Source organism: Thamnophis elegans, chromosome 11 (genome assembly GCF_009769535.1).
Source record: "Thamnophis elegans isolate rThaEle1 chromosome 11, rThaEle1.pri, whole genome shotgun sequence".
Taxonomy (NCBI): domain Eukaryota; kingdom Metazoa; phylum Chordata; class Lepidosauria; order Squamata; family Colubridae; genus Thamnophis; species Thamnophis elegans.
The window spans coordinates 17,532,580-17,555,541 of record NC_045551.1 but is presented as its reverse complement, the minus strand read 5'-3'; the positions used below and the strand labels follow the sequence as shown (position 1 = coordinate 17,555,541).

Genomic DNA, 22,962 nt, shown 5'->3' with positions numbered 1-22,962 from the left:
TTATCTCTTTTGGTGTCGATCACGCCATTCCAGTCACCCATTAATATACAAGACTCAAAATCCCACTGTACTAATTTAGCATGGAGGTTTCTATAAAATCCATCTTGTTGTTGATTTGGAGCATAAATTCCCAATAGTAACGTCTTTTTCCCTTCTAAGATTAAATCTAATGCAATATATCTTCCAAAGGGATCTGCTTCAATTAGCTCAGCTTTAATGTCTTTTCTTAAATATACTACTATGCCATTTTTCTTTTCCATGGCTGAGGTCGCAAAATGTTGGCCCAGTTTGGGGATAAACAAATATTTTTGATCGGTTGATTTGATATGAGTTTCTTGCAAGCAAATTATGTCATTCTTAAACTGCTTAAGATAATGAAATATTTTCTTTCTTTTCTGTGGAGAGTTCAGTCCGTTAACATTCCATGTCAAAATCTTAGTTGTCATTTTTGGTTGCCTGAAGCTTTTTTAGAGCCTCCCGCAAGGCCTGTCTCACCTTTGGTTTGGCTCCTCCCACAGCTTCTGAGCTTGTTGCAGTAGCACCTTGGTCAGTGGCCAATGATTGTTGAGATTGTTGCATAGTAGCTTGTTTATCCGTTTGTCTGGTGGTCTTACGGTTGGATCTTTTTTCCTTGACTCCTTGCCCTTCCGGAAGAGGGAGATGATACATTTTATCTAATGGTTGTGTGGTTTGCTGTTTATCTTGTTCGTCTCGTGGTTTTTCACCATATCCCGAAGGTTCAGGGTATCCCATCTTCAGAATCTTATGATAGAAATCACGAGCTTTCCATACAGAGCTGAGACGATATCTTTGTTTGTCCATTGTAACTATAATACCGAATGGGGCATCCCATCTGTACTGTATCTGACGCCTTCTGAGCTCTTCCACCAGAAAAGCATAATCTCTTCTGGCTCTTAGCATCTGAGGCGGTATTTCTTTCAAAACAATCAGGTCCTGTCCACCAATTTGAAGCTTAGTATTGTAGGACTCTTGTAGTATCATATTTCTAGATTCTCTTGTAACAAAGTATATTACCACGTCTCGGGGAAGTTGCCTTTGTTTTGCCGCCCATGAATTAACATGAAAAATCCTGTCAATCTGCCAATCAGAATTGGATCCCGGTTTTCCCACCAGACGGTCAAAAGCTTCAGAAAACATTTGCTTTAGGTTCTCCTGCTTTTCTTCACGCAGCCCCCTCACTCTTAATGCAAGCTCCATCTGCTTATACTGTATCATAATAATTTGTTTTTCAGCATTATCAATTTTTTGTTCCACCACTTCAGTTTTGGATATCAGGTTAGTTTTAGCTTCATTGAGAGTTTCTAAATTATCTTCCATTCCAGAAATATATTCTGTTATCACATTTACAATTCCCATCATATTATCATTCATTTTAGTGACCCTGGTATCGAATTTGTCATATAGAACTTCCATCTCATTCCTTATTTCATCTTTGAAATCTTTAATCATTTCTAGATTCTGTTCTCTGAATTCTTTAAACATTTCTAAGTTCTGTTCTCTGGATTTTTGGAACATTTCCAGAAAAAATTCTTTTGTTAGTACATCTCCACTAGGGGGCATAGATGGTGGGGGCTGCAACTTTGTGCCAGGTATGGGAGACGTTTTCGGAGGTAATTTAACAGAGGTTGATTTGGATGCCATTATATTTTGGTTTTAATTATTTATTCTAAATTACTAATCCACTGTGCTATGTGGAGAAAAAGAAATTCCTCCCCCCCCCTTTTTTTCCTTCTTTTTTTCTTTTTTTACAAGGGGTTTTACGGAGGATTTCAAAAGAGAAAGTCCGTTTGGAATGTTTGGAATGTCTCTGAATCAACAAAGAGTCTTGAAAGCTTTAAGGGAGTAGCTCTAATTAAATTATAAGAGATTATTTCTTTAGTTCTGTAGCAGGAAGCCGGAGATAACAAATGCAGAAGCTGTAAACGCCATTTTGAAGACAATTAAACAAAAGAGGTTTTTATAACATTGAAGCTGGTATTTCAGATAGAGAAAGGTTTTAAAGTTCACAAGTTGGTCTTTGCTCGTATTGATTTTTAATAGTCTCTTTTCTAAAGATTGTCCTGAGGGGGAGGGGATCCTGTCTTGTGCTGTGGATAACAGCTGCGAAGTTCAGGTCGGAGTTGAATGACTCAGCTATGGGTTGATCCTCCCCCTCCGTCCACAGCTCACAAAGAAACAAACTGTGAACTTCGAAGAAGATTCTTACCAGCTGAGATTCCTCACTGCTTTTTTCTTGTCTGAAAAAAGAGTTATCTTCTTGATATTGAGTAGATAACGGTCCTGAATTCTGGGGGCAGCTCTGTTAAGCTGCCGACCGGCGACAGGCCACTCCCCGGAAGTCTCGGCATGGGCAACTTGATGTCACTCACGTCAAGGGGCACCTTGCCTGGCCTCCTTTTGCCTCAAAGGCCTCAACAAGATACAATTTCTCTGTCTATTTATTTACTACTTCTGAACATCCAAAATATACTATTTAATTCTATGTATATATGCCATACGTGTACATACATATTACATAGTATATAGTGTATATAGGCATACAAAAAGATACATTATCTACTATATATACTGTATGTGTATGAAAACACACACACACAATCATTAATATACTTTACATATCTAAATAAACCCTAAACTCTCATTCAACCTCCAAGACCTTCTTGCCTGCACTATCCTTCCCTATTCCATCCAAACTGAGTTATGGTCCAAAAAGACCCTCGCCGCAATCTTTGTCTTCTTCACCCTAGAAAATAAGTCATTAGCGATTTATATAAAGTCACTCCTTAAAGGGGATTGATGTCCATCAGAGAAAGAGGTGAAGTCGCGCGCCTCTGCATTTCGAAGTTGTCCATCAAGTCTTTTTCCCTTCTAGAATTAAGTCAAATGCGATATGTCTTCCAAAGGGATCTGCTTCAATTAATTCAGCCTTAATGTCTTTTACAACTATACCATTTTTCTTTTCCGTAGCAGAGGTCACAAAATATTGACCAAGTTCGGGGTCAAACAAATATTTTTAATCAGTTAATTTAATATAAATTTCTTGCAGACAAATCATATCGTTCTTAAACTGTCTGAGGTAGTGAAATATTTTCTTTCTCTTGTGTAAAGAGTTCAGACCATAACTCCTTGATCAATGACCGATGATTATTCAAGTTATTGCAATATGCCTTGTTTTCCCATTCGTCTGGTAGTCATACGGCTAGATCCTTGTTCCCTGGTCCCTTGCCCTTCCAGAAAAAGGAGATGGTGCTTTTTGTCTGGTAGTTGTGTGATTTGCTGTTTATCTTGTTTTTCTTGTGGTTTTTCTCCAAATCCAAATAATTCCGGGTGTCCCACCTTCAGATTCTTGTGATAAAAATCTCGGGCTTCCCATACAGAGTTGAGACGATATTTTTGCTTATCAAATGTAATTATTATACCAAATGGCACATCCCATCTGTACTGTATCTGACGGTTTCTGAGTTCTTCCACTAGAAAAGCATAGTCTCTCCTGGCTCTTAGCATTTGGGGTGGTATTTCTTTCAGAACAATCAAGTCCTGTCCGCCAATTTGAAGCCTGGTATTATAAGACTTTTGTAGTATCATGTTTCTAAACTCTCTTGTAGTAAAATATATAATTACATCCCGAGGGAGTTGTCTCTGTTTTGCCACCAAAGAATTGGCGCGATAAATTTTTTCGATCTGCCAGTCAAAGTTGGACCCCGGTCTTTCCACCAGACGGTTAAAAGCCTCTGAAAAAATCTGCTTCAAGTTCTCCTGTTCGTTTTCACGCAGCCCTCTGACTCTTAATGCAAGCTCCATCTGTTTATAGTGTAACATAACAATTTGTTTTTCAGCATTATCAACTTTTTGTTGCGCCACTTCAATTTTGGATGTCAAGTTAGTGTTGGCTTCCTCAAGAACCTCTAGCTTGTCTTCCATTTCAGAAACATATTCTGTCAATACAGTTACAAGTCCCACCATATCGTCCTTTGTTTTATCAATCCTAGCATCAAGCTTATCGTGTAAATCTGCATTAAATTTCTTTATCTCCGCTCTGAATTCTCTGAGCATTTCTAAATTCTGCTCTCTAAATTCTCTAAGAGTCTCAAAAAAAAGTTCTTTCGTTAGCAAATCTCCAGTAGGGGGCATAGAGGGTGGGGGCTGCAACTTGACGCCAGGTGCGTGGGATGTACTCCTAAAAAGAGATCTTCCCGAGCTTAAATTTGTTGCCATTATATCTTTACTTCAAGTAGTTATTCAGCAATTAATCAAACTCTGCTTTCCAAGAAGTGGAGCTAATTAGTAAGAGGCTATTCCTTTGATCTTTGTTATCACTGTCTTTGCCGAGGAGTCAGAATCGCCATCTTGGGAGCAATTACACAAAGGAAGCTCTTATAAAACTGAAGCTAGGATTTTTTTTAGAAAAAGCAAATAAAGTTCTTAGGTACGGGCTCTGCTTGTATTAGTTTCATATAAATATCTCAAAAATTGTCCTAAGAGGGGTTTCCTTGCCTTGCGCTGTAAAAACAGCCGAGATTTCTGGCCGGAGGTATGACTCAGCTTTGGTTGTCTCCCCCCTTCCGTTTGCAGCAAAAAAAAGGCTGCAAACTTCAAAGAAAGCTCTTACCAGCTGGATCTCTCCCTCAATCTTCTGGCCTGAAGAATGAGATATCTGCTAGGTGTTTAGGCAGATAACGAACCAGAAATCTGGGGGCAGCTCAATTAAGCCGTCGCCAACGGCAAAGTCCCGCCCCGGAAGCAGTCCCGCCCCGGAAGCAGTCCCGCCCCGGAAGCAGTCCCGCCCCGCATGCATGTTGGCCAGCTGACAGGCAACGCCTCACATGCCCAGAAAAATGGCTCCACGTGCCACCTGTGGCACATGTGCCATAGGTTTGTCATCCCGGAAGTAGGCTAATAGTTATTGGACAAGATTATTTGTATATAATGTGATTGTATGGTCATTACGACTTCACTGTGCTGCACTGTTTTAAATAAATATAAAAACAATAAAAATATATTTTAACAAATTCTCTCCAGAATTTGGCAGTTAATTGAACGCTTCTGTCTGAGACTACTTGGCGAGGCACTCCATGCAGATGATAGTTCTGGAGGCACCAGAACTGCCTCCGGGCTAAGTGGAGGGTTTTTAAGAAGCCAAAGTGACTGGCCAGCTGGGAGGCATGGCTGCGCTGCAAGACCTGTAGCCTCAAGCTGGTAGGGACATATAGTTTGAACGCCTTCCAAGCCAGTTCCTCTCTTATGGTCAGGATGTCCTGGTTTTCATTAAACCACCGATTGGCTGGGAGTATGGCTTTTAGCTCAGCCGTTAGCTGCCCTGCCCCGGGGTCATTTTGGCATTTGGTCTGGTTCCTAGTGGTGATTTGCCCGCTGATTGAAGTTGGGGAATGATTGCATGGATGACTTCCTTCCTCCTACTCTCGAACTATGGCTTTCTGGATAGTGCATCTGCTAGTAGGTCCCCCCCCCCCGATGCATCTTAGCTCAGAGTTCAACCGTTTGAAATACTGTGCCCAGTGGACTTGTTTGGGAGAAAGTTTTCAGGTTTTTTTTTTTTTTTTTAGGGCCTCCAGGTTTTTATGATCAGCCTCAAACTGCACTTTGCTCCCTTCTAAGAAATGCTTCCAGGAGATGAGAGCCCAGCAGACTGCATAAGCCTCCTTTTCCCATATTGCCCACCGTCTTGCCCATTGCACCCTAGCGACCAGGCCAGCGGTTGGGTTGGACACAGCTTAGAAGGGGGGGATGTTTTCAGTAGCTCCATTAGGGGTATGGCTACTTTTGCAAATGCTGGAATACATTACCTATAGAAGTTTGCAAACCCTAGGAAGCTCTGGAGCTGCTTGGGGTTGTGTGGGAATTGCCAGTCCAGCACCACTTTCAATTTCCTGGGATCCATCTTGACCCCCTCGCTTGACACTCTTAGTCCAGGTAGTCTAGGGAAGTCTTTTGGAATTCACATTTAGAGAGCTTCGCATAGAGCTTCATGGTGAGGAGTTTTTTCAGTACTTACTGCACTAATTCAATGTGTGCTTCTAGCATTTCACTAAATATAAGAATATCATCTAGGTAAACCAGGGCCCCTTGTAGAGATGCTCATGATTAGCTCATTGATTAGCTGCATGAATACGACGGGGACTCCATGGAGCCCAAATGGCATGACCATAAATTGAAAGCTGCCTAGTGGGCAGGTGAACACAATCTTCCATTCATCCCCCTCCCTAATCTGTATCCGATAGTAGGCTTCTCTTAGGTCCAGATTGGTGAACACCTTGCCCTTTGCCAAGTGACTTAGCATGTCCTTCATTAAGGGGAGGGGGCTGGTGTTCTCCATGCACATGGCATTAATTTCTCACCCCCTGTCTTTTTTCTCTTTGAACACACGGGGGTCGTCACTTTGGATTTGGGTAGTTGAATGAAGCCCCTAGCTAAATTGGCATCAGTGTATTTTCTCAATTTCTTTTGGGGTCATGGAATACATTTCTGGCTTTGGCAACTTGGCTCCCAGTATGAACTCAATTGCAGTCCATAGAGAGGTGGGGAGGGAGGAAGTTGCAGTCCTGCTTGCTAAAGGTGACCGTCATATCCCGATATTCCTTAGGCACTTGAGAACAGCCGGGGAGCCCATCTGTGGTGGCTGCAGTGTTTTCCAGCTGGCTGGGGCTGCCAGGGTTCAGTGCCTGTTGGCATTTATCCCGCTGAATTGGTGGCAATGAACCAATACCTATTCTTAGCTTTTGGGAGCCATCTTCTCATGAGATAGTTGAGCCCCATTTGTCCAGCCAAGCGAGACCTAATATGATTGCTTCAATCATTTTGGAGGCTTCTACGAAACATATAAGCTCCTGGTGGCATCCCATCTCCTGTTTAACCAGTTCCATGACTAAAGTGGCTGAGGCTCCACCAATTAGTGTCCCATTGACCTGCTCAAAGCATATGGGGTGTACCAAGGCTTTCCTGCTTATCCCTAGCTGTTGGACAATGGGGAAGCTGATCAGACACCTGGCCAGTGTCTATGACAGCCTCTAAATCTCCCTGGGCCCAGTTTACCATCTACTATATGGGACTTAATGGAGAGGGGTGGATGGCTTCACTTACCATTATATTCTCTTCCCCACTGCTCCCACTGGCGGACCCTGGAGGGGTCTCTGAAGCTGGAGTTTCCTCCCTTCCACTGGATAGGAGAGGAACTTCAACAGTTTGTTTGGTGATTCTTCCTTTGTCTGGTGGCTTCCTTGGGGTTTTCCTTCCCCGAGATGCTGATGGATTTCAGAATTGAGGTACTGGGGCTGGAGCCTGGCACTCAGATGCTCAGTGGCCTTGCCAGCTGCATCGGAAGTGCCGGTTGTGGTGCTTCAGCCAGTTTTGCAGGGGATCAGTGACCTAGAGCCCTCTTAGCTGGTTTCTCAAGGGTGGGCTTCTGGTGCAGATGGATCTCTAGGTCCATGGTGATCATGTGACTGGGTGGGAATGGCCAAGTCGATATCACCAAATTCTTTGCCCCAAAGAATGACCTACAAAAAGAAGATATAAAAAAGGAAATTTATCATTTTGTGCACTTACTACTTAAATAAGAATAAAATAAGTACACAAAACAATAAAACAGCTACTTACAGAGGAAATATGGGTGTCCTACTTTTTCAACATTACTGACCACTTTACACAAACTCTTCCAGCCCTCTGCCTCTTCACTCTTCCTGGATTCACTCAGACATTTTTAAAACCCACAACACAGCACACTCTTCCAGCAGTCCCCCTGTGGCCATCGGGTACCAGTACTGTATGCAGTCCAGAATTGCCCTATAGATGCAAGCTTACCTGAGGTCCTGGTCCAGCACTTCTTTGAAGTGGTAGATGAAGAGGTGTTCAGGTCAGTCTCTCAATTTTCCAGGCACCCTTCAGAATTTCCAGATGAATTCTTTGGGGGGGTTGGCCCATTTCCTTCAGGCTTTTGATTTCAGTTTCAGCTTCCTCTCTGTGGACTGTATCTTCAAATCAGACCCAGTGTAATTGCACAAACTTGTCAGTATCTTCTAGTTTTGGGGCCCCTTCATTGTGTAATTGGGCTATCCACTCCGCTGCTTCTCCCTCCATCATATTGTCAGCAATTGCCAAAACTATATCTTAATCAGTCTGGTACTAGTCCCCATAACCGTTGAGATGGGACTAAATCCAGTTCACGAAATAGGCCAGTTTACCCAGGGTTCCATCAAATGTTGCCATGAACTGTGGGGGAGGGGCGCTAGCAGTGCAGGCTGTGAGGCCAGTATAGATGGTGGGGCCGGAGCTGGCATCCACTGGTATTGCACCCACCCCTGGCCGGGTAAAAGGCCCAGCCAGGGGAGATTTGGTCAGCTGGAGGCAATCTGACAGCTGACTGGCAAGGGTTTTTTGGGGGTCTTGGGAGCCCCAATGGTTCACCCTCGCAATCCTGAGCTGCATTGGCCTAGAGATCCTTGCTGCTGTGCAGCGCCAATTCTCACAGGAGCTGTCATCCCAGTGGACCGGGACCGGCGAGGGAGGATAAGGAGCAATCTGCTATGTGCTGTGAATTGATGTCAAAGCTCCATTCTGGATGGTTGCGACTCCTCGATCCGGGAAGGTGAACATGGATTGGGCCAGGACCCAACCGGGCTAGCCTCTTAGGGGAGCCAATGCTGAATTGGTCAAACTATTCTGGAACACCTGCTAGCAACTGGCTCTGCAACGGCAGCGGGAAACCTCATTCCCTAAAATTGGTGGGTTCAAGAGGTCTCGTTTTCCACTTGAAGACTCGTGTGCGCCCATTGTAATTTGGAGCTCCTAAAGCATCTCACCCTGACTGCCAACTCCTGAGACCCCACAGCTCCTGTGGCTTTGCCCCATAGGGAAGGATCCTGCTGAGCAATCTGCTAGGGCACTGGCTCTTTGGGTCGGGTGCCCTGCCATTGGTCAGCTTCTGCGGCCTCCGCTGCTGCCACCATGCTCTCCAAAGGGGAGTAGATGGTCTTAAGGATGACCTCTGAGCTAGTCCCTGTAGTTCCTTCTGTGGTTGCTGTCTTCTCCATCTTCCCTGGGTCTTTGTGCGGCGTTTGGGGCTCAGGACTTCAGACAGCACCCCGTGGAGCTTTCCCATTTCTTCATTTTCATCAGTCATGTCATCTTCCAATTCGCAGGTATCATTTGGGAAAAAATAGTGCCTTGGATACTATTAGAAAATTTAATTCACTTAAGTCAATGCTTTCCAGAAGTGAAAGATGAGGTTTCCGGGGGGCGTGGCCTGTTGCCGAGGAGGGCTCCACCGAGCTCCTCAGAGATCTGGTCTGTATATCTAAATAAGATCATAGATAGCACCCCTTTCTGGCTAAGAAAGGGGCAGGGAGAATAGCCCCGTAGGTTAGGATCTAATCGTAAACCACAGCCTTTTTTCTTTTTTGGCTGTGGAAAGAGATTAGTTCCGGCCGAAGCGGAGCTCTTATCTCCAGCCATTTCTTCTCAGCTGCCTTTTTTTTTTGGCAGCCCCAGACAGGCTAGCCCCCCCCCAGGACAAGACAAAGTTTTTTTCAAGCTAGAATTGATACGGGCGGGTCCCACCCCTGTGAGATTTATGTTTTCAGTACTATCGTAAATACCAGCACCATTCGTCTTAGAGACTTCTTTGTCTAATTAGACCTCAAAATGGCGATTTCTCTCCGTGGATGATTGATATACTTAGCCGGTGTTATCTTCCTGCAGACTGCTCCTTAAGAAAATAAATTTTTCTTCTTTGGAAATAGAGGGGAGCGAAGCTCTGCTTACTTGCTTATTTATTATGCCATCCAAATCAAAGAAGCGTCTTGCTACAAAAGAATTTAAAGAATTTTCATTGGAAACACAGCCTTTGTCTCCCATGTCTTCTGCTGAGGAACTTTTAACACAGGAATATCTCCTTAAAATGCTTAACGCTTTTAAGAAAGAAATCAGGGAATTTGTATTGGAATTATTTGATGATTTACAATCTAAAGTTAATCAAATGAAGGCGAATACTTTTGCAGCTGTGTCTGCCCTGTCAGATTACTCTGCTGAAATAGAAAACAAATTGGAAAGTCTGGAGAAGGCTAATTTTAATTTGACTACCAATATTCAAATTTTACAAGAAAAAATTAGAAATAACGAAGAACAGCTTATGATACTAAATTTTAATAGGAAGGCATTTGCAATTAGAGTCAGAGGACTCCGTGAAAAGAAGCAAGAGAATTTAAAACAGACCTTTGCTGAAGCCTTCAGCCACGCGCTGGGAAGCCCGGGACTTAACTTTGATTGGCAGATTCGGAAAATCTATCGCCAGAACTCATTGATAGCGGAACAGCGACAGCTCCCGAGGGACATAATTATATATTTCTCTACAAAAGAATCTAGAAACGCGATTGTGCAAAATTTTCATAATAACAGGCTCCGAATTGATGACCAGAACCTGATTGTCTTCAAAGAGATTCCTTTCCAGATGTTGAGAGCAAGAAGGGACTACGCCTTTTTAACTAAAGAGCTTAGGAGTCAACAGATTCGATACAGATGGGAGGCCCCTGCCGGCATCACGGTTACATTTGAGAATCAAAGATTTCGTCTTAACTCTATTTCGGAGGCTCAAGATTTCTATTGTAGGATTCTGAAGGCGGGACTTCCTGACGCGCTCGGAAGAGAGGAGAGACAAGCGGAAGGAGAAAGCAAACGGCTGGCCATGCGGCTGCAAGATGGAGGGGGTAGCCCCTCCTCCCTCGGAGAAGCAGAAGAACGCAGATCGAGAATTTAGATACTTCAAAAGACTTCCTAAAGTTGAGGACTGAATGGGGGTTTGAGACCTCTCTCCGGTAGAAAAAGTGGACTAATTTTTATCAGAAGGGAAAGCTGGACGAAACTACTTTGAGCTAGATTCTAAAGTAACGTTAGCACAAATTTGATAGTGGTTAATGATTTATGTTGTTTAAACTTTGTTAGATGGGACTATTTTAAAATAGAAGGTTAACTGACTCTTGCTGAAAGTATTATTTGAAAATGATCCATGCTATTTAACTTTTATTTGAAGGGAAAGTTGGTTGTTATAGTTCTGAGTTACTTTTTAAATAAACGCTAGTATAAATTTGATAGTGGTAAATATTAGACAAACAAGAGATGAGGGTAAAATGTATGTGGAATGAATTACGTTATTTGTGGTAAATACCAGACAAGCAAGGGAAGAGGGCAAAATTTACGTTGTTTAAAGCTTATTAGAACAGGAAGCCGCTTGGGATTATCTTAAGATAACTGTAAAAAGAATGCGGAATGATTTATGTTGTTTAAACTTTGTTAGAAGCGACTACCTTAAAATAGAAGGTTAACTGACTCTTGTTGAAAGTATTACTGGAATATGTGGAATGATTCATGCTACAAATCGCTCTGAGCTATATTTTAAACAAATGTTAGTATAAATTTGATAGTGGTAAATATCAGACAAGTGGGGGATGAGAGTAAAATGCATGTGGAATGAACTAAGTTATTTAAATTCTACTAGAAGGGGAAGTCGGTTGGAATTATCTTAAGATAGAAATTGATTCCTGTGTAAAGTAATATCTGATCTATGTTGCTTAACTTTACTAAGAAGGGGAAATCTGGTTAGATTATTTTGAATTACGGTTTGAAAAAGGGGTAAAGAAAGATCATTCACGTTGTTTAAATTTTACTAGAAGGGAAAGTTTGATTACTTGTCTGTAAAGTTATATTTGAATATATGGCAGGAACTATGCTGCTTAAATCTTATTGGAAGGGATCATGAGGTTTAGGAAGGGAACGGGAGAGTCTACAGAAGATCGAGGTAAATAGCAAAGAAGTAAGAGACGAGAATAAAATATAGATAGAATGATTTATACTATTTAAGCATAGATAAAGATGGGGGGCTGAGATCAACACAATGAGTGGTTTCTTTTTTTTTTCTTTTTTATATATTACTTTTATTTTTTAATCCATATGTATACAAGATATTTTAGATAGAAGGTAGTGCCAGGTGTGGGCCCTGGGAAGCCGGGAGGATTAGGGATGGGGATTGTGGGGGGTGGGGTGGGGGGGGGTTAACATAATCTTAATAAGAACAAGAATGTATTTATATACGGTGGTTCCTTTTTTTATTATTATTATTATTATCTTTTTTTTTTCCCTTGGTTCATTTTACATTTATTAGATCAAACAACACTCGAATAAAGGCATACACCAAGGAGGGAGGTAGAGGGAAGGAAGAGGGAGGAGTAAGGAAGGAGTAAGGGGAATGTAAGGAGTATGTAAGGAGGGTGTCTGGGGAGTAAGGGGAGAAGGAAGGTTTGAGGGGAAAGGGAAGTAGGAGGGGAGTGTTAGAGGGAGAAAGGAAAGTTGGAGGGGGTAGATGGGGTGTATGGAGGATGCAAGGGTTAGGTGGGGTTGGGAATGATGAGTTGTGTTTCCTTTTTATTTGTTCGTTTTATTCCTTTTTTCCTTTTTTTTTTCTTCTTTTCTTATAGTAAATACCCTGTGTATAAATGATTGCAAATGGAATGTGAAAATTGAAAATTGAATAAAATATTTTACAAACAGAAGTGAAAGATGAGAAGGTAATAGCAATGTAAATTTGCACATATGTTCCTTAATAGGAATAAAAAAATAAGTTAGCAATATGATCTTCCAGAGGTGTCTGTGGTGACATTAACTAGCTTCAAAATGTGCAATTTTGTGACTCAAGTCACACCCTTGTTATGTGCACTGCATGTATATAAAGAGGGTTTGGATTTCAGTCATCTGGCCAAGCTCACTATTTTGAAGACTACTGCTATATATATCTCTGCTTCAGAGCAAAAAATAGTAGTTTTCACAGTATTTATTTTAATATTTAATGACATATCACATCTATAGTAGCATTTGTACTGTAGGATCTGTGAAAATAATATTCAAAACACAAAGTCTTTTCTAGGTCTATGCCACCTGGTTTCACCTCCCTATCAAGACAAGAACCAAAGGCAGACCAGAGAATGTCACAACGCCGCTCTTATCAAGCTAGGCAGAAGATTGCAAAAATGAAGAAAATTTATAAAGCTGTGAAAGAAGAGGTAAGTAAGGATAATGCACGCAGAATATTTGGTATTTAGAGTATTACTGCTAGATCATTAGAAGTCTATCAATACGTTTTAAAGGGATTTAATCAAGTACCAGTTTTTGAAAACTACTTTTAGTAGAGTGTTCAAATGGGAAGATATAATTTAATTGTACTGTATATGGATGGCATACTTGTATATGATATGAAATAACCAGTGACGTGCAATGAGGTTTATGGCTGGTGAGGCAAAAAGAAAGAAAGCGGCTTTTGCCTGCCCCACAGCTATGTCCGACCCAGCTGTGGGGCGCGGGACGCCTCTATGTCAGACAGAAGTGGTGGGGCCTTTCTTCCTGCTTTGCCCGCCCCGCAGGGCAAAAGCCGAAAAAAAGTGCACGTGACAGAAGCGGTGGGGCGCTTTTTTCTGGCTTTTGCCCTGCGGGGCAGGCAAAAGCCGAAAGAAAGCGCCCCACCATTTCTGTCTGACATAGAGGCGTCCCGTGCCCTGCAGCTGGGTCGGACATAGCTGCGGGGCGCGGGGCGCCTCTGTCAGACAGAAGCGGTGGGCGCTTTCTTTCAACTTTTGCCCGCCTCGCAGGGCAAAAGTCTCTTTCTTGACAGCGGGCAAAAGGCGCTTTCAAGAAAGAGGGTTTTGGCTGCTCCTGCGCTATGTCCACTCCGGCACTATGTCCGCATCCCACCTCTATGGCAGACATAGCACTGAAGTGGCCAAAAGCCTCTTTCTTGACAGCAGGCAAAAGGCGCTTTCAAGAAAGAGGCTTTTGGCCGCTCCGGCACTATGTCCGCCATTAGAGGCGGGACACGGACATAGCGCCGGAGCGGACATAGCTTTGCAAATAAACCAGGCAGATGGTTAGCATATATGTTAAGGAAAAAACAAAAGTCTCATACTATAGAGAAAGGTAAAGAAGTCTATCAACAGGATATGATTAAAAAGTCTTTTTTAGAATTTTATAGAGACTGTACTCTGGTGATAAAATACAAGGTTTAGATATAGATAGATATTTGGAGAAAGAGAAGATCCCCATAGTTACAGATGAGCAAAGGGAAAGATTGAATCAACCAATAACCACAGAGGAAATTCTCCTGGTAATTAAGCAGTTAAAGGTTGGGAAGGCTCCTGGTACAAATGCATTGACAGCGGTTTATTATAAAAATTTACAATTAGAAATGGTAGAACCTCTTAAGGAACTATTTAACAAAATTCAATTGGAAGGAAGGATACCACCATCTTGGAGAACAGCCTTTATTTCCCTGATTCCGAAAGAAGATCAAGATCATACTAAGCCAAAAAATATAGGCCTATATCACTACTTAATACAGATTATAAAATGTTTGCTAAAATACCAGCAAATAGGTTGATGTCAGTTATACAACAAATGATTCACAATGATCAATCTGGTTTTATACATGGGAGACAAATGAAAAGTAATGTAAGACAAATTGTTAATATATTGGAGTATTTGGGGAAGAATAACCAAGTCCCAGCAGTGCTTATATTCTTGGATGCGGAGAAAGCATTTGATTGAGTGAATTGGCAATTTCTAATGAAAATAATACAAAAGATGCAGTTTGGAGAGTATTTCATACAATCTATCAAGGCAATATACCAGAAACAAACAGCACAAATTATAGTTAATGGTACTCTAACAGAATCTTTTAAAATCGAAAAAGGAACAAGACAGGGGTGTCCCCTGTCTCCATTATTGTTTATCTTAACTTTGGAGTTATTGCTGAATAGAATACGTGGGTCAGATGACTTACAGGGAACTAAAATTAGGCATTATGAATATAGAGTACGAGCATTCGCGGACGACTTGGTTGTAACTTTAACCCAACCGGGGAAATCAGCTATAGGTTTAATGAACATAATTAATCAATATGGTCAAGTATCTGGGTTTAAAATAAATATAGGGAAAACAAAGATGATAATTAAAAATATGATTACAAATCAAAAAGAAGAATAATAAAGAGTAATAGGATGCGAGATAGTTTTTAAAAAGTTACATATTTAGGAGTTTATATTACAACCTCAAATGGGAAATTATATAAGTATAATTATGAACCATTATGGCACAAAATACAGACAGAGATGAATAAATGGAAAAAATTACAATTGTCTTTGCTGGGAAGGATAGCAGCAGTAAAAATGAATGTTTTGTCTAAGTTTCTATTTCTTTTTCAAATGATACCAATACTCAAAAAAGATGCAAATTTGGAAGAATGGCAGAAAGGTATTAATAACTTTGTTTGGACAGGGAAGAAACCGAGAATAAAACTTAAAATAGTGCAAGACATACGTGAAAGAGGAGGTTTGAAAATACCTAAATTAAAAGTATACTATGAAGCAGTAGTTTTATCAACAATTAGTGATTGGATTAACTTAACAGGGATAGAATATTGAGGGATATGATTTGGTATATGGTTGGCATGTGTCAGGTGCTGCTTTAATAATCAGGAAAGAAACCACTCAACTCCATTTGTTTGAAATTAAGTGTACTTTTACTAATTACAAACGAATAGTAGCAAAGCAAAGCTGAGTCTGGTTAATTGGGTGTGAAAGCAATGAATATCATGTATAGGTCAATCCCCTCCCCTTGGCACCCCAGTCCATAGTCCAATTATAATTCACCCAACTGTCAGGTGGGAGATATCTTCAAAAAACATCATCAGGGTGGAATGCTGGACAGTTAACCTTGGTGGGAAACTCCCTTCCTCCACATGCGCAATGAGATGGTCAGGACAGCGTCTAGAATATTCCTCCAGCACATAATGATTCCCCTCCCAAATACCATGCCCCCCCCTCCCCATTTCAATGGCAGCTGAAGCAGCAGCAAGGCAGAGGCTGACAGCATGCTTATTTAATATATGATAAGAAGGTGGACAAGATTTTTAAAAGCCATATTTTAAGGAATGCTCTGCATGTCTGGAAAAAATATCAATATAAGTTAAATAATAAGATACCTATGTGGGTAGTACCCAGACACATGATAGAGAATATAAGTATAGAACAAAAGCAGGATGTAATCACATGTAGAGAGCTTCTTAACATAGAAAGAGGTGTACCACAGTTAAAGCCTTTGAATGTACTAAGAGAGGAAAGGGTAATTCAAACCTGGTTTCAGTATGGACAGCTACAGGCTAGATGGAAAAAAGACCAGAAAATTGGTATTATGCAAAATGAGGATAATTTAGTAAAACAAATTAAGGACCAGAATCAAATGCATATAAAAGATTGTATAATATACTGATAGAAACAGATTCTGAAACAGAGTTAGTTAGACTGTATGGTAAAATGGGCACAAAACTTTGAAGACCCAATAATGATGGAAACGTGGGAAAAGATTTGGGTAAGAAATGTAAAATTTACGCAAGCTCAAAACTTGAGAGAGAATTTTTATAAGATGTTTTATAGATGGCATTTAGATCCCAAAAAGTTAGCTTGTATGTATCCGAATTTACAATCTAAATGCTGGAGATGTGATTGTGCTGATCCTACGTATTATCATATATGGTGGACATGCAAAAAAGTTAAAGCATTCTGGATAAAAATATGGTGGATTATTCAAAATATTCTTAAAAAGAGGATAAGTTCACTCCCAAGTTGTTCTTGTTAGGTATAATTGCAGACTGTACAGTTATAGAGACTAATTTGATTCTGAACTTAACAACGGCAGCAAGATTGTTGCCAGCGCAGTATTGGAAGAAGGAAGAATTGCCTACTATTCAAGAATGGACGTTAAAAGTAGTAAACTTAGGAGAGATGGCCAAAATCTCAGCGTATTTGAAGGACCACTCAGATGAGAAATACAAGCTGCAATGGAGAAGATGGATTGACTATATTCAAAATAAATATCGGACTAAGAAATTTAAATTAGCTTATGAATGAATGAACAAAGAATGTTACAATTTATCTAAAGTTAGCTTAATAAAGGGGGAGTTAAAATACAAGAGGAGGTAGGATGCTAAAGTTAGTTAGCTTATGTTAGTGTATGATTGTTAAATGTTTATACCCTGTATTTTGCTCTGAGAGGTTGGGGGGAGGGAGGGTTGGAGGGGGGGCAGGGTTGGGGCAGAGAGAGGGAAGGGGAAACATTTGTAAAATCTATTAAAATTCTTTAATAAAAAAAGAGGCTTTTGGCCGCTCCGGCGCTATGTCCACCATTAGAGGCAGGATGCGTCCCGCTCTATGGTGGACAGAGCAGCAGGGCTTTAAAGCCCTGGAGCTGTGTCTGCCATACAGGCGGGATGCATCCCGCTCTATGGTGGACACAGCGGCGGGGCTTTGGTGGGGCTTTCTGAAAGCCCCGCTGAAGCCCCGAAGCCCCAGCGTTTGGACCTTCACTTTCCGACTGCTTCTCGCCGCCGCCGTGCTCCGCCGCCTCACCCCCCACTTCCTCCGATGAACAATCCTCTGCTTTCTTCAGCTCAGATGGAGCCGGGACACCCAAGCTGCTGGCGGCAGTGGCAGGGGCCACCTGAGCGGCCATGATTCCCCCCCCCCAGCCAGCCAGCCCATCCACCCCCCGCCCGACCTACTCCCCGCTTGGCCAGCCAGCCGGCACAAGACATCACCGCTCTTCTCCTCCTCCCCGCTCAAGCAGCGATGGGCTCCGCAGGACAATGGGGTCTCATTCCTCCCCTCGCACGGCGAGCTCCAGCGGGCTGGATGCGGGTGCGAGTGGCCCGGCTCCATGGTGCCTCATTGCTGAGTTGCAGCCGGCGAAGAAAGGGGAGAGGAGGACGAGGAGAAGGAAAGGGGGAGGGGAGCAGGATGTGGCTCTCAGTGGGGGGAGAGGAGAAAGGGAAGGGGGGCACAGCGGGCAAAAGAAAGAAAGCGCCAGCCCACCAGAAGAGGTGGGTAAAAGACCCACCTCTGCTGGCGGGCTGTCCCTCTCAAACAAGGCTGCCCCTCTCTTCTCAAACAAACTCTCTCTCAAATTGAGAGAGAGTTTGTTTGAGTGAAGTGAAGAAACAAACACACGTGCGCGCGCACACACACACACACACACACACACAAATTACTTACAATAAAAATTGCTTACAAATTGCATTAATTTTGAACTTCTCCCCCTCCCTCCGACCCATATACCTTTTCCAGCTGTTTCACAGAGAATTTCAACTCTGCTCTTGTCTGCCATGATGAAAATGTAAAAAATGTAAAAAGAAAAAGGCAAGGGCTGCTGAGGTCAGGCTGGGTTAGCTGCTGCCAGAGCCTCCAATGGATGACTCTGCTTAACTGTTTTAAAAAAGCCTCTAAAAAGTGCCCTCTACAGGAGGAGATGAGAGAACCATGTGCTTCATCTACATAAGGATTTTTTTTGGCTTTTAACCCTTGCTTAACTCTGCTCAAGTGATCATAAAGATAGACTAAATGAGGCACGTAGTTTTCTCACCTCCTCCTGCAGAGGGCATTTTTTTAAGAGGCTTTTTAAAAGTTTAGCACTAAGCAGAGTCATTCACTGTGACTCTGGCAGCAACTACCTCAGCCTTTTTCCTTTTTTTTCCTTTTTCTTTTCATGATGATAGTGGTGAGGCCCTGCCTCCCCTGACTGCACGTCCCTGGAAATAACACCTTAAAAAAGAGAATAAAACAGCTGCTGTTTTTTCTATTATCCAACCTGATAAAAATAATCTTTGAATTCTGCCTGGAGAGAATAGATAATAACTGCAAGAGCAAGCCTGCAGTAATTTTGTAAGGCTGTCATTCTATTAAAGTTTTAGAAATTATTTCTCTTTGCTTAGAGAACTTTTGTCTTGCAAGGAGCCTTGAAATTACTTTTCTTTCTCTTTATTTCTACTGGTGGCAGTGTTTACTTTTTTTGGTTGTGAAGTTGGGTTCCTTATCTGGTTGTTTTTAATTTTTGGCTTTTTCAATTGAATTATGGCATAGAAAGGATTAAAATTTTTATTCTATTTTTTGGGTTATTTCTTTTTCTTCTTACATTTTTGATAGTAGACTCTTTTTATCTTTTTTCTACCTTGGACCATTCTATGATCACTTTGGATTATAACTGATTTTTTTACTTTCTTCTTTTTACCTTTGACCACCTTATGGTCACTTTGGATTATAACTGACTTTTTCTTTTCTTTTTCCTTTTTATCTCTATACCAAGTGGATTACAATTAGAAGAAATTGGAGATGAGTAAAAGAATAATAACCACCGGCTCTGCAACAACACCTTCCTCCTCACCAGCAGGAGGACAAAGATCAATACAGACAATGTTGCAACAGGAAAAGGAAAAGGGAGAGAAGGCAGTTATCTTGGAGATGATTATGCAAGGAATTCAGAAACTACAAGCAAAAACAGACACTATTGAAAAGAAGACAGAAAACATGGAAAAAAGAATTGAAAGTATAGAACAATGAACAGAAAATATGGAACAAAAAGCAGTTAAAACTGATGAAAACATTGATAATATTCAACAAATGGTGATGAAATATGAAGATAGGCTACAAAAATTGAAGAAAAAGATGACCAAAGAGAGAAGAAAATTGGAGAGATTGATAACAGACTAAGCTTGGTGGAAAAGGGTAATATTGGAATACTGAATTGGGAGATTGAAAGGTCAGAATTCTTTTTAAGATTTCAAAATATAGAAGAAGAAAAAGGTGAAGACTTGTTACAAATAATGATAGAAATTTTGACAAATGTCCTTGACCTAACCCAAGAAAAGATGGCTAATGCTATAGATGAAACATTTCGAGTTTATACAAGAAATGCAGCGAGAAATCAACTGCCAAGGAAAGTTCACGTAAGATTTACCAAGAAAGCAATTAGGATGCAAATACTTCAAAAAGCAAGAGATAGAAAACTGGAGTACAAAGGTAAAGAGATCGTAGTTTTGAAGCAAATACCAAGAAAAGTGAGAGAATCGAGAAGAGAATACCAATTTTTGACTAAAATTCTACTCAAAAAAGGTGTTAATTACAGATAGTTGCTACCAGAAGGTTTAATGTTTGTATGACAAGGACAAAGATACAGAATAGACTCAATTGAAAAAGCAGAAGCATTCTTCGAAGAACATCTCAGAGGGAGATGTTCCATATTAAAAGAGAAAGACTTTGTACAGAAAATTCAAAAGGAATTCGCCTTCTTCTTTAAAGAAAACAGGAAAGAGGAAACATCAATGCAGAACCTCTGGGATACAATGAAGGCTTGTACTAGAGGGCTAATAATTGACTATACAAGGAAGAGAAATATAAGGAAAAGACAAACATTTAAAGGACTTGACAATGAATATAAGGGTCTTGAGAAAGAACTCCAGAATTCCCCCCAAAAGAAGGATATTAAAGTAAGAATGGATGTGATTAAACACAAAATTGAGTTAATGGAAAAGGAGGAATTAGCCCAAAAATTAGGGGTGCTAAGCAGAATTATTTTGAAAATACTAATAAACCAGGCAGATGGTTGGCATAGAAATTGAGAAAAGAGAGAGACTCAAAGAAGATACTGCAGTTAATGGATGAACAAGGGCAAACTTGTTATGGGAATGAAGAAAAAAATAATATTACGGTAAACTATATGACCAAGAGAATATAGAAGAGGCAGGAGTGAAATAATATTTACAGGAACCAACTTACCACAGATACCCAAAGAAACTGCAATAATGTTAGAAGGCAAAATAACTATGATGGAGCTAATCGAAGCACTTAAAAAACAAAAGAAAGGGAAGGCCCCAGGCCCGGATGAGCTACCAGTAGAATTTTATACGACCTTGCAGCAATCGTCGTCTCTTCCATTATTAGAAGTAATGAACGAGGTGATGTTAGAGAGGAGAATATCGAAATCATTGTCTGAAGCATATATTACACTTTTACCAAAAGAGGAGGCCGATTTACTACAAATCAAGAACTACAGACCAATTTCCCTGTTAAACTCAAACTATAAGTTGTTTGCCTCAATATTGGGAGAACGACTTAAGAAATACTTAAGCAGTTTTATTCACTTTGATCAAAATGGATTTGTGCCAAAGAGACAAATTAAAGATAATATGAGGATAATTTTAGGCATTTTGGAATATTATGAGGCACATCCTGAAAAACAATTGGCATTGATATTCTTGGATGCTCAGAAGGCATTTGACAACGTGAACTGGTGTTTTATGTTGTTACAACTGGAACAGATGGGTTTTGGCGAGAAATTTATTCAAGCCATACAAACTATATATTATAAACAAACAGCAAAGATAATGATAAATGGAGATTTGACAGAGCCTATTGAAATAAAGAAAGGAACGAGACAAGGCTGCCCATTATCACCATTACTTTTTGTTTTAACATTAGAAATTTTAAATAAAAATGTCAGAGAAGGAAAAGAAATAAAAGGAATGAAAATTAAAAAGGAAGAATACAAGCTACAAGCATTCGCAGATGACTTGGTCTTCATCTTAGAGGATCCATTAGAAACAGCACCTAAATTGATAGAAAGATTAGAAGAATATGGGAAAGTAGCAGGATTGAAAATAAATGAAGACAAAACAAAGATCTTGACAAAGAATATACCAACAAGACAAAGGAAAGAGTTGGCGGAAACTTTGGAGATGCAAGTTACAAATAAGGTTAAATATTTGGGGATATATTTAACAGCAAGATGCAGTGCCCTCAAAGATAACAACTATTATAAACTTAAACAATAGATTGTGATGGACTTGAAGAAATGGAAAAATTTACAAGTATCAGTGTTAGGGAGAATATCTACAATTAAAATGAACATTCTACCTAAAATCTTATATCTGTTCCAGACAATTCCAATTAGACTAGGAAAGGAATTTTTCGATGACTTAAATAAAATAGTGTTGAAGTACATATGGCAGGTGGGGGGGAAGCAAGAATAAAATTAAAATTGTTACAAGATGCAAGAACAAGAGGAGGATTGGGCCTGCCAATTGGGAACTATACTATCAGGCTGCAAGTTTGATGTGGTTTAAGGAATGGATAACACTAAGGAATACCAGATTATTGACTCTTGAAGGACATGATCTATTGCTGGGATGGCATGCCTTTTTGTGGTACAAGGGAACTAAAACACAGGGGTATTTTAGAAACATTACCTACGGGAGGTCTTGTTATTAAATTGGGAGAAGGTTAAAAGACAATATTATTTAAAAATTCCAGTCTGGCTATCAACAATTGAAGCTTTTTCATACGCAATAATATACAAAAAGGACCAAATAGTTAAATATGGTGAAATATTGAATGTGGATGGTGAACTTAAATCTATGCAAGAATTGGAAAAGGAAGGTATAAAAATGAATTGGTTTTCATATATGCAAATACAAGCTAGATATGACAAGGATTGTAAAGAGGAAGGTTTTTATGATAAAATGATGGAGTTAGATAAAATTTTGATGGGTACTGATGAAAAGGAATTCAAAAACTCTATGGGCACTTGCTAGAGGTTAAGTTAGAAGAAGAACAGGTTAAAGGATCTATGATAGCCTGGGGGAAAAATTTTGGGCATGGGATTGAACTAGAGAAGTGGCAGAAACTGTGGTCTCAAAACTACAAAATGACAATGTCAACAGCATATAAAGAAAATTTGTATAAGATGTTTTACAGGTGGCATTTTCCCCCCCACGAGAATTGCAAGAATGTTTAAGAACAAATCAGAAAAGTGTTGGAAATGTCAGCAGATACCGGGTTCATATTATCATATGTGGTGGACCTGTGTAGAAGCTAAGAGATATTGGATTAAGATCCACATGTGGTTGGAGAAAATGACAAAAAAATGCATAGACTTTAAACTAGAGACTTTTTTATTGGGAATTACACCAGAAATATATAACAAAGATTTGAAATATTTGATTGTAAATGTTTTAACAGCAGCTAGAATTGCATTTGCCAAAAATTGGAAAAATGAAAACATAAC

The 22,962-nt window shown here is 40.4% G+C and overlaps 1 protein-coding gene across 1 annotated transcript in view; it reads left to right on the top strand.

Annotated features, from left to right (window-relative positions):
• Nucleotides 1-22,962, top strand: part of C11HXorf58 (chromosome 11 CXorf58 homolog) — a 78,516-nt gene that overhangs the window by 42,608 nt on the left and 12,946 nt on the right. Inside the window, exon 7 of the mRNA XM_032226078.1 lies at nucleotides 12,950-13,085. Within this exon, the coding sequence (XP_032081969.1) occupies nucleotides 12,950-13,085 (136 nt within the window). The remainder of the gene's footprint in view (nucleotides 1-12,949; nucleotides 13,086-22,962) is intronic.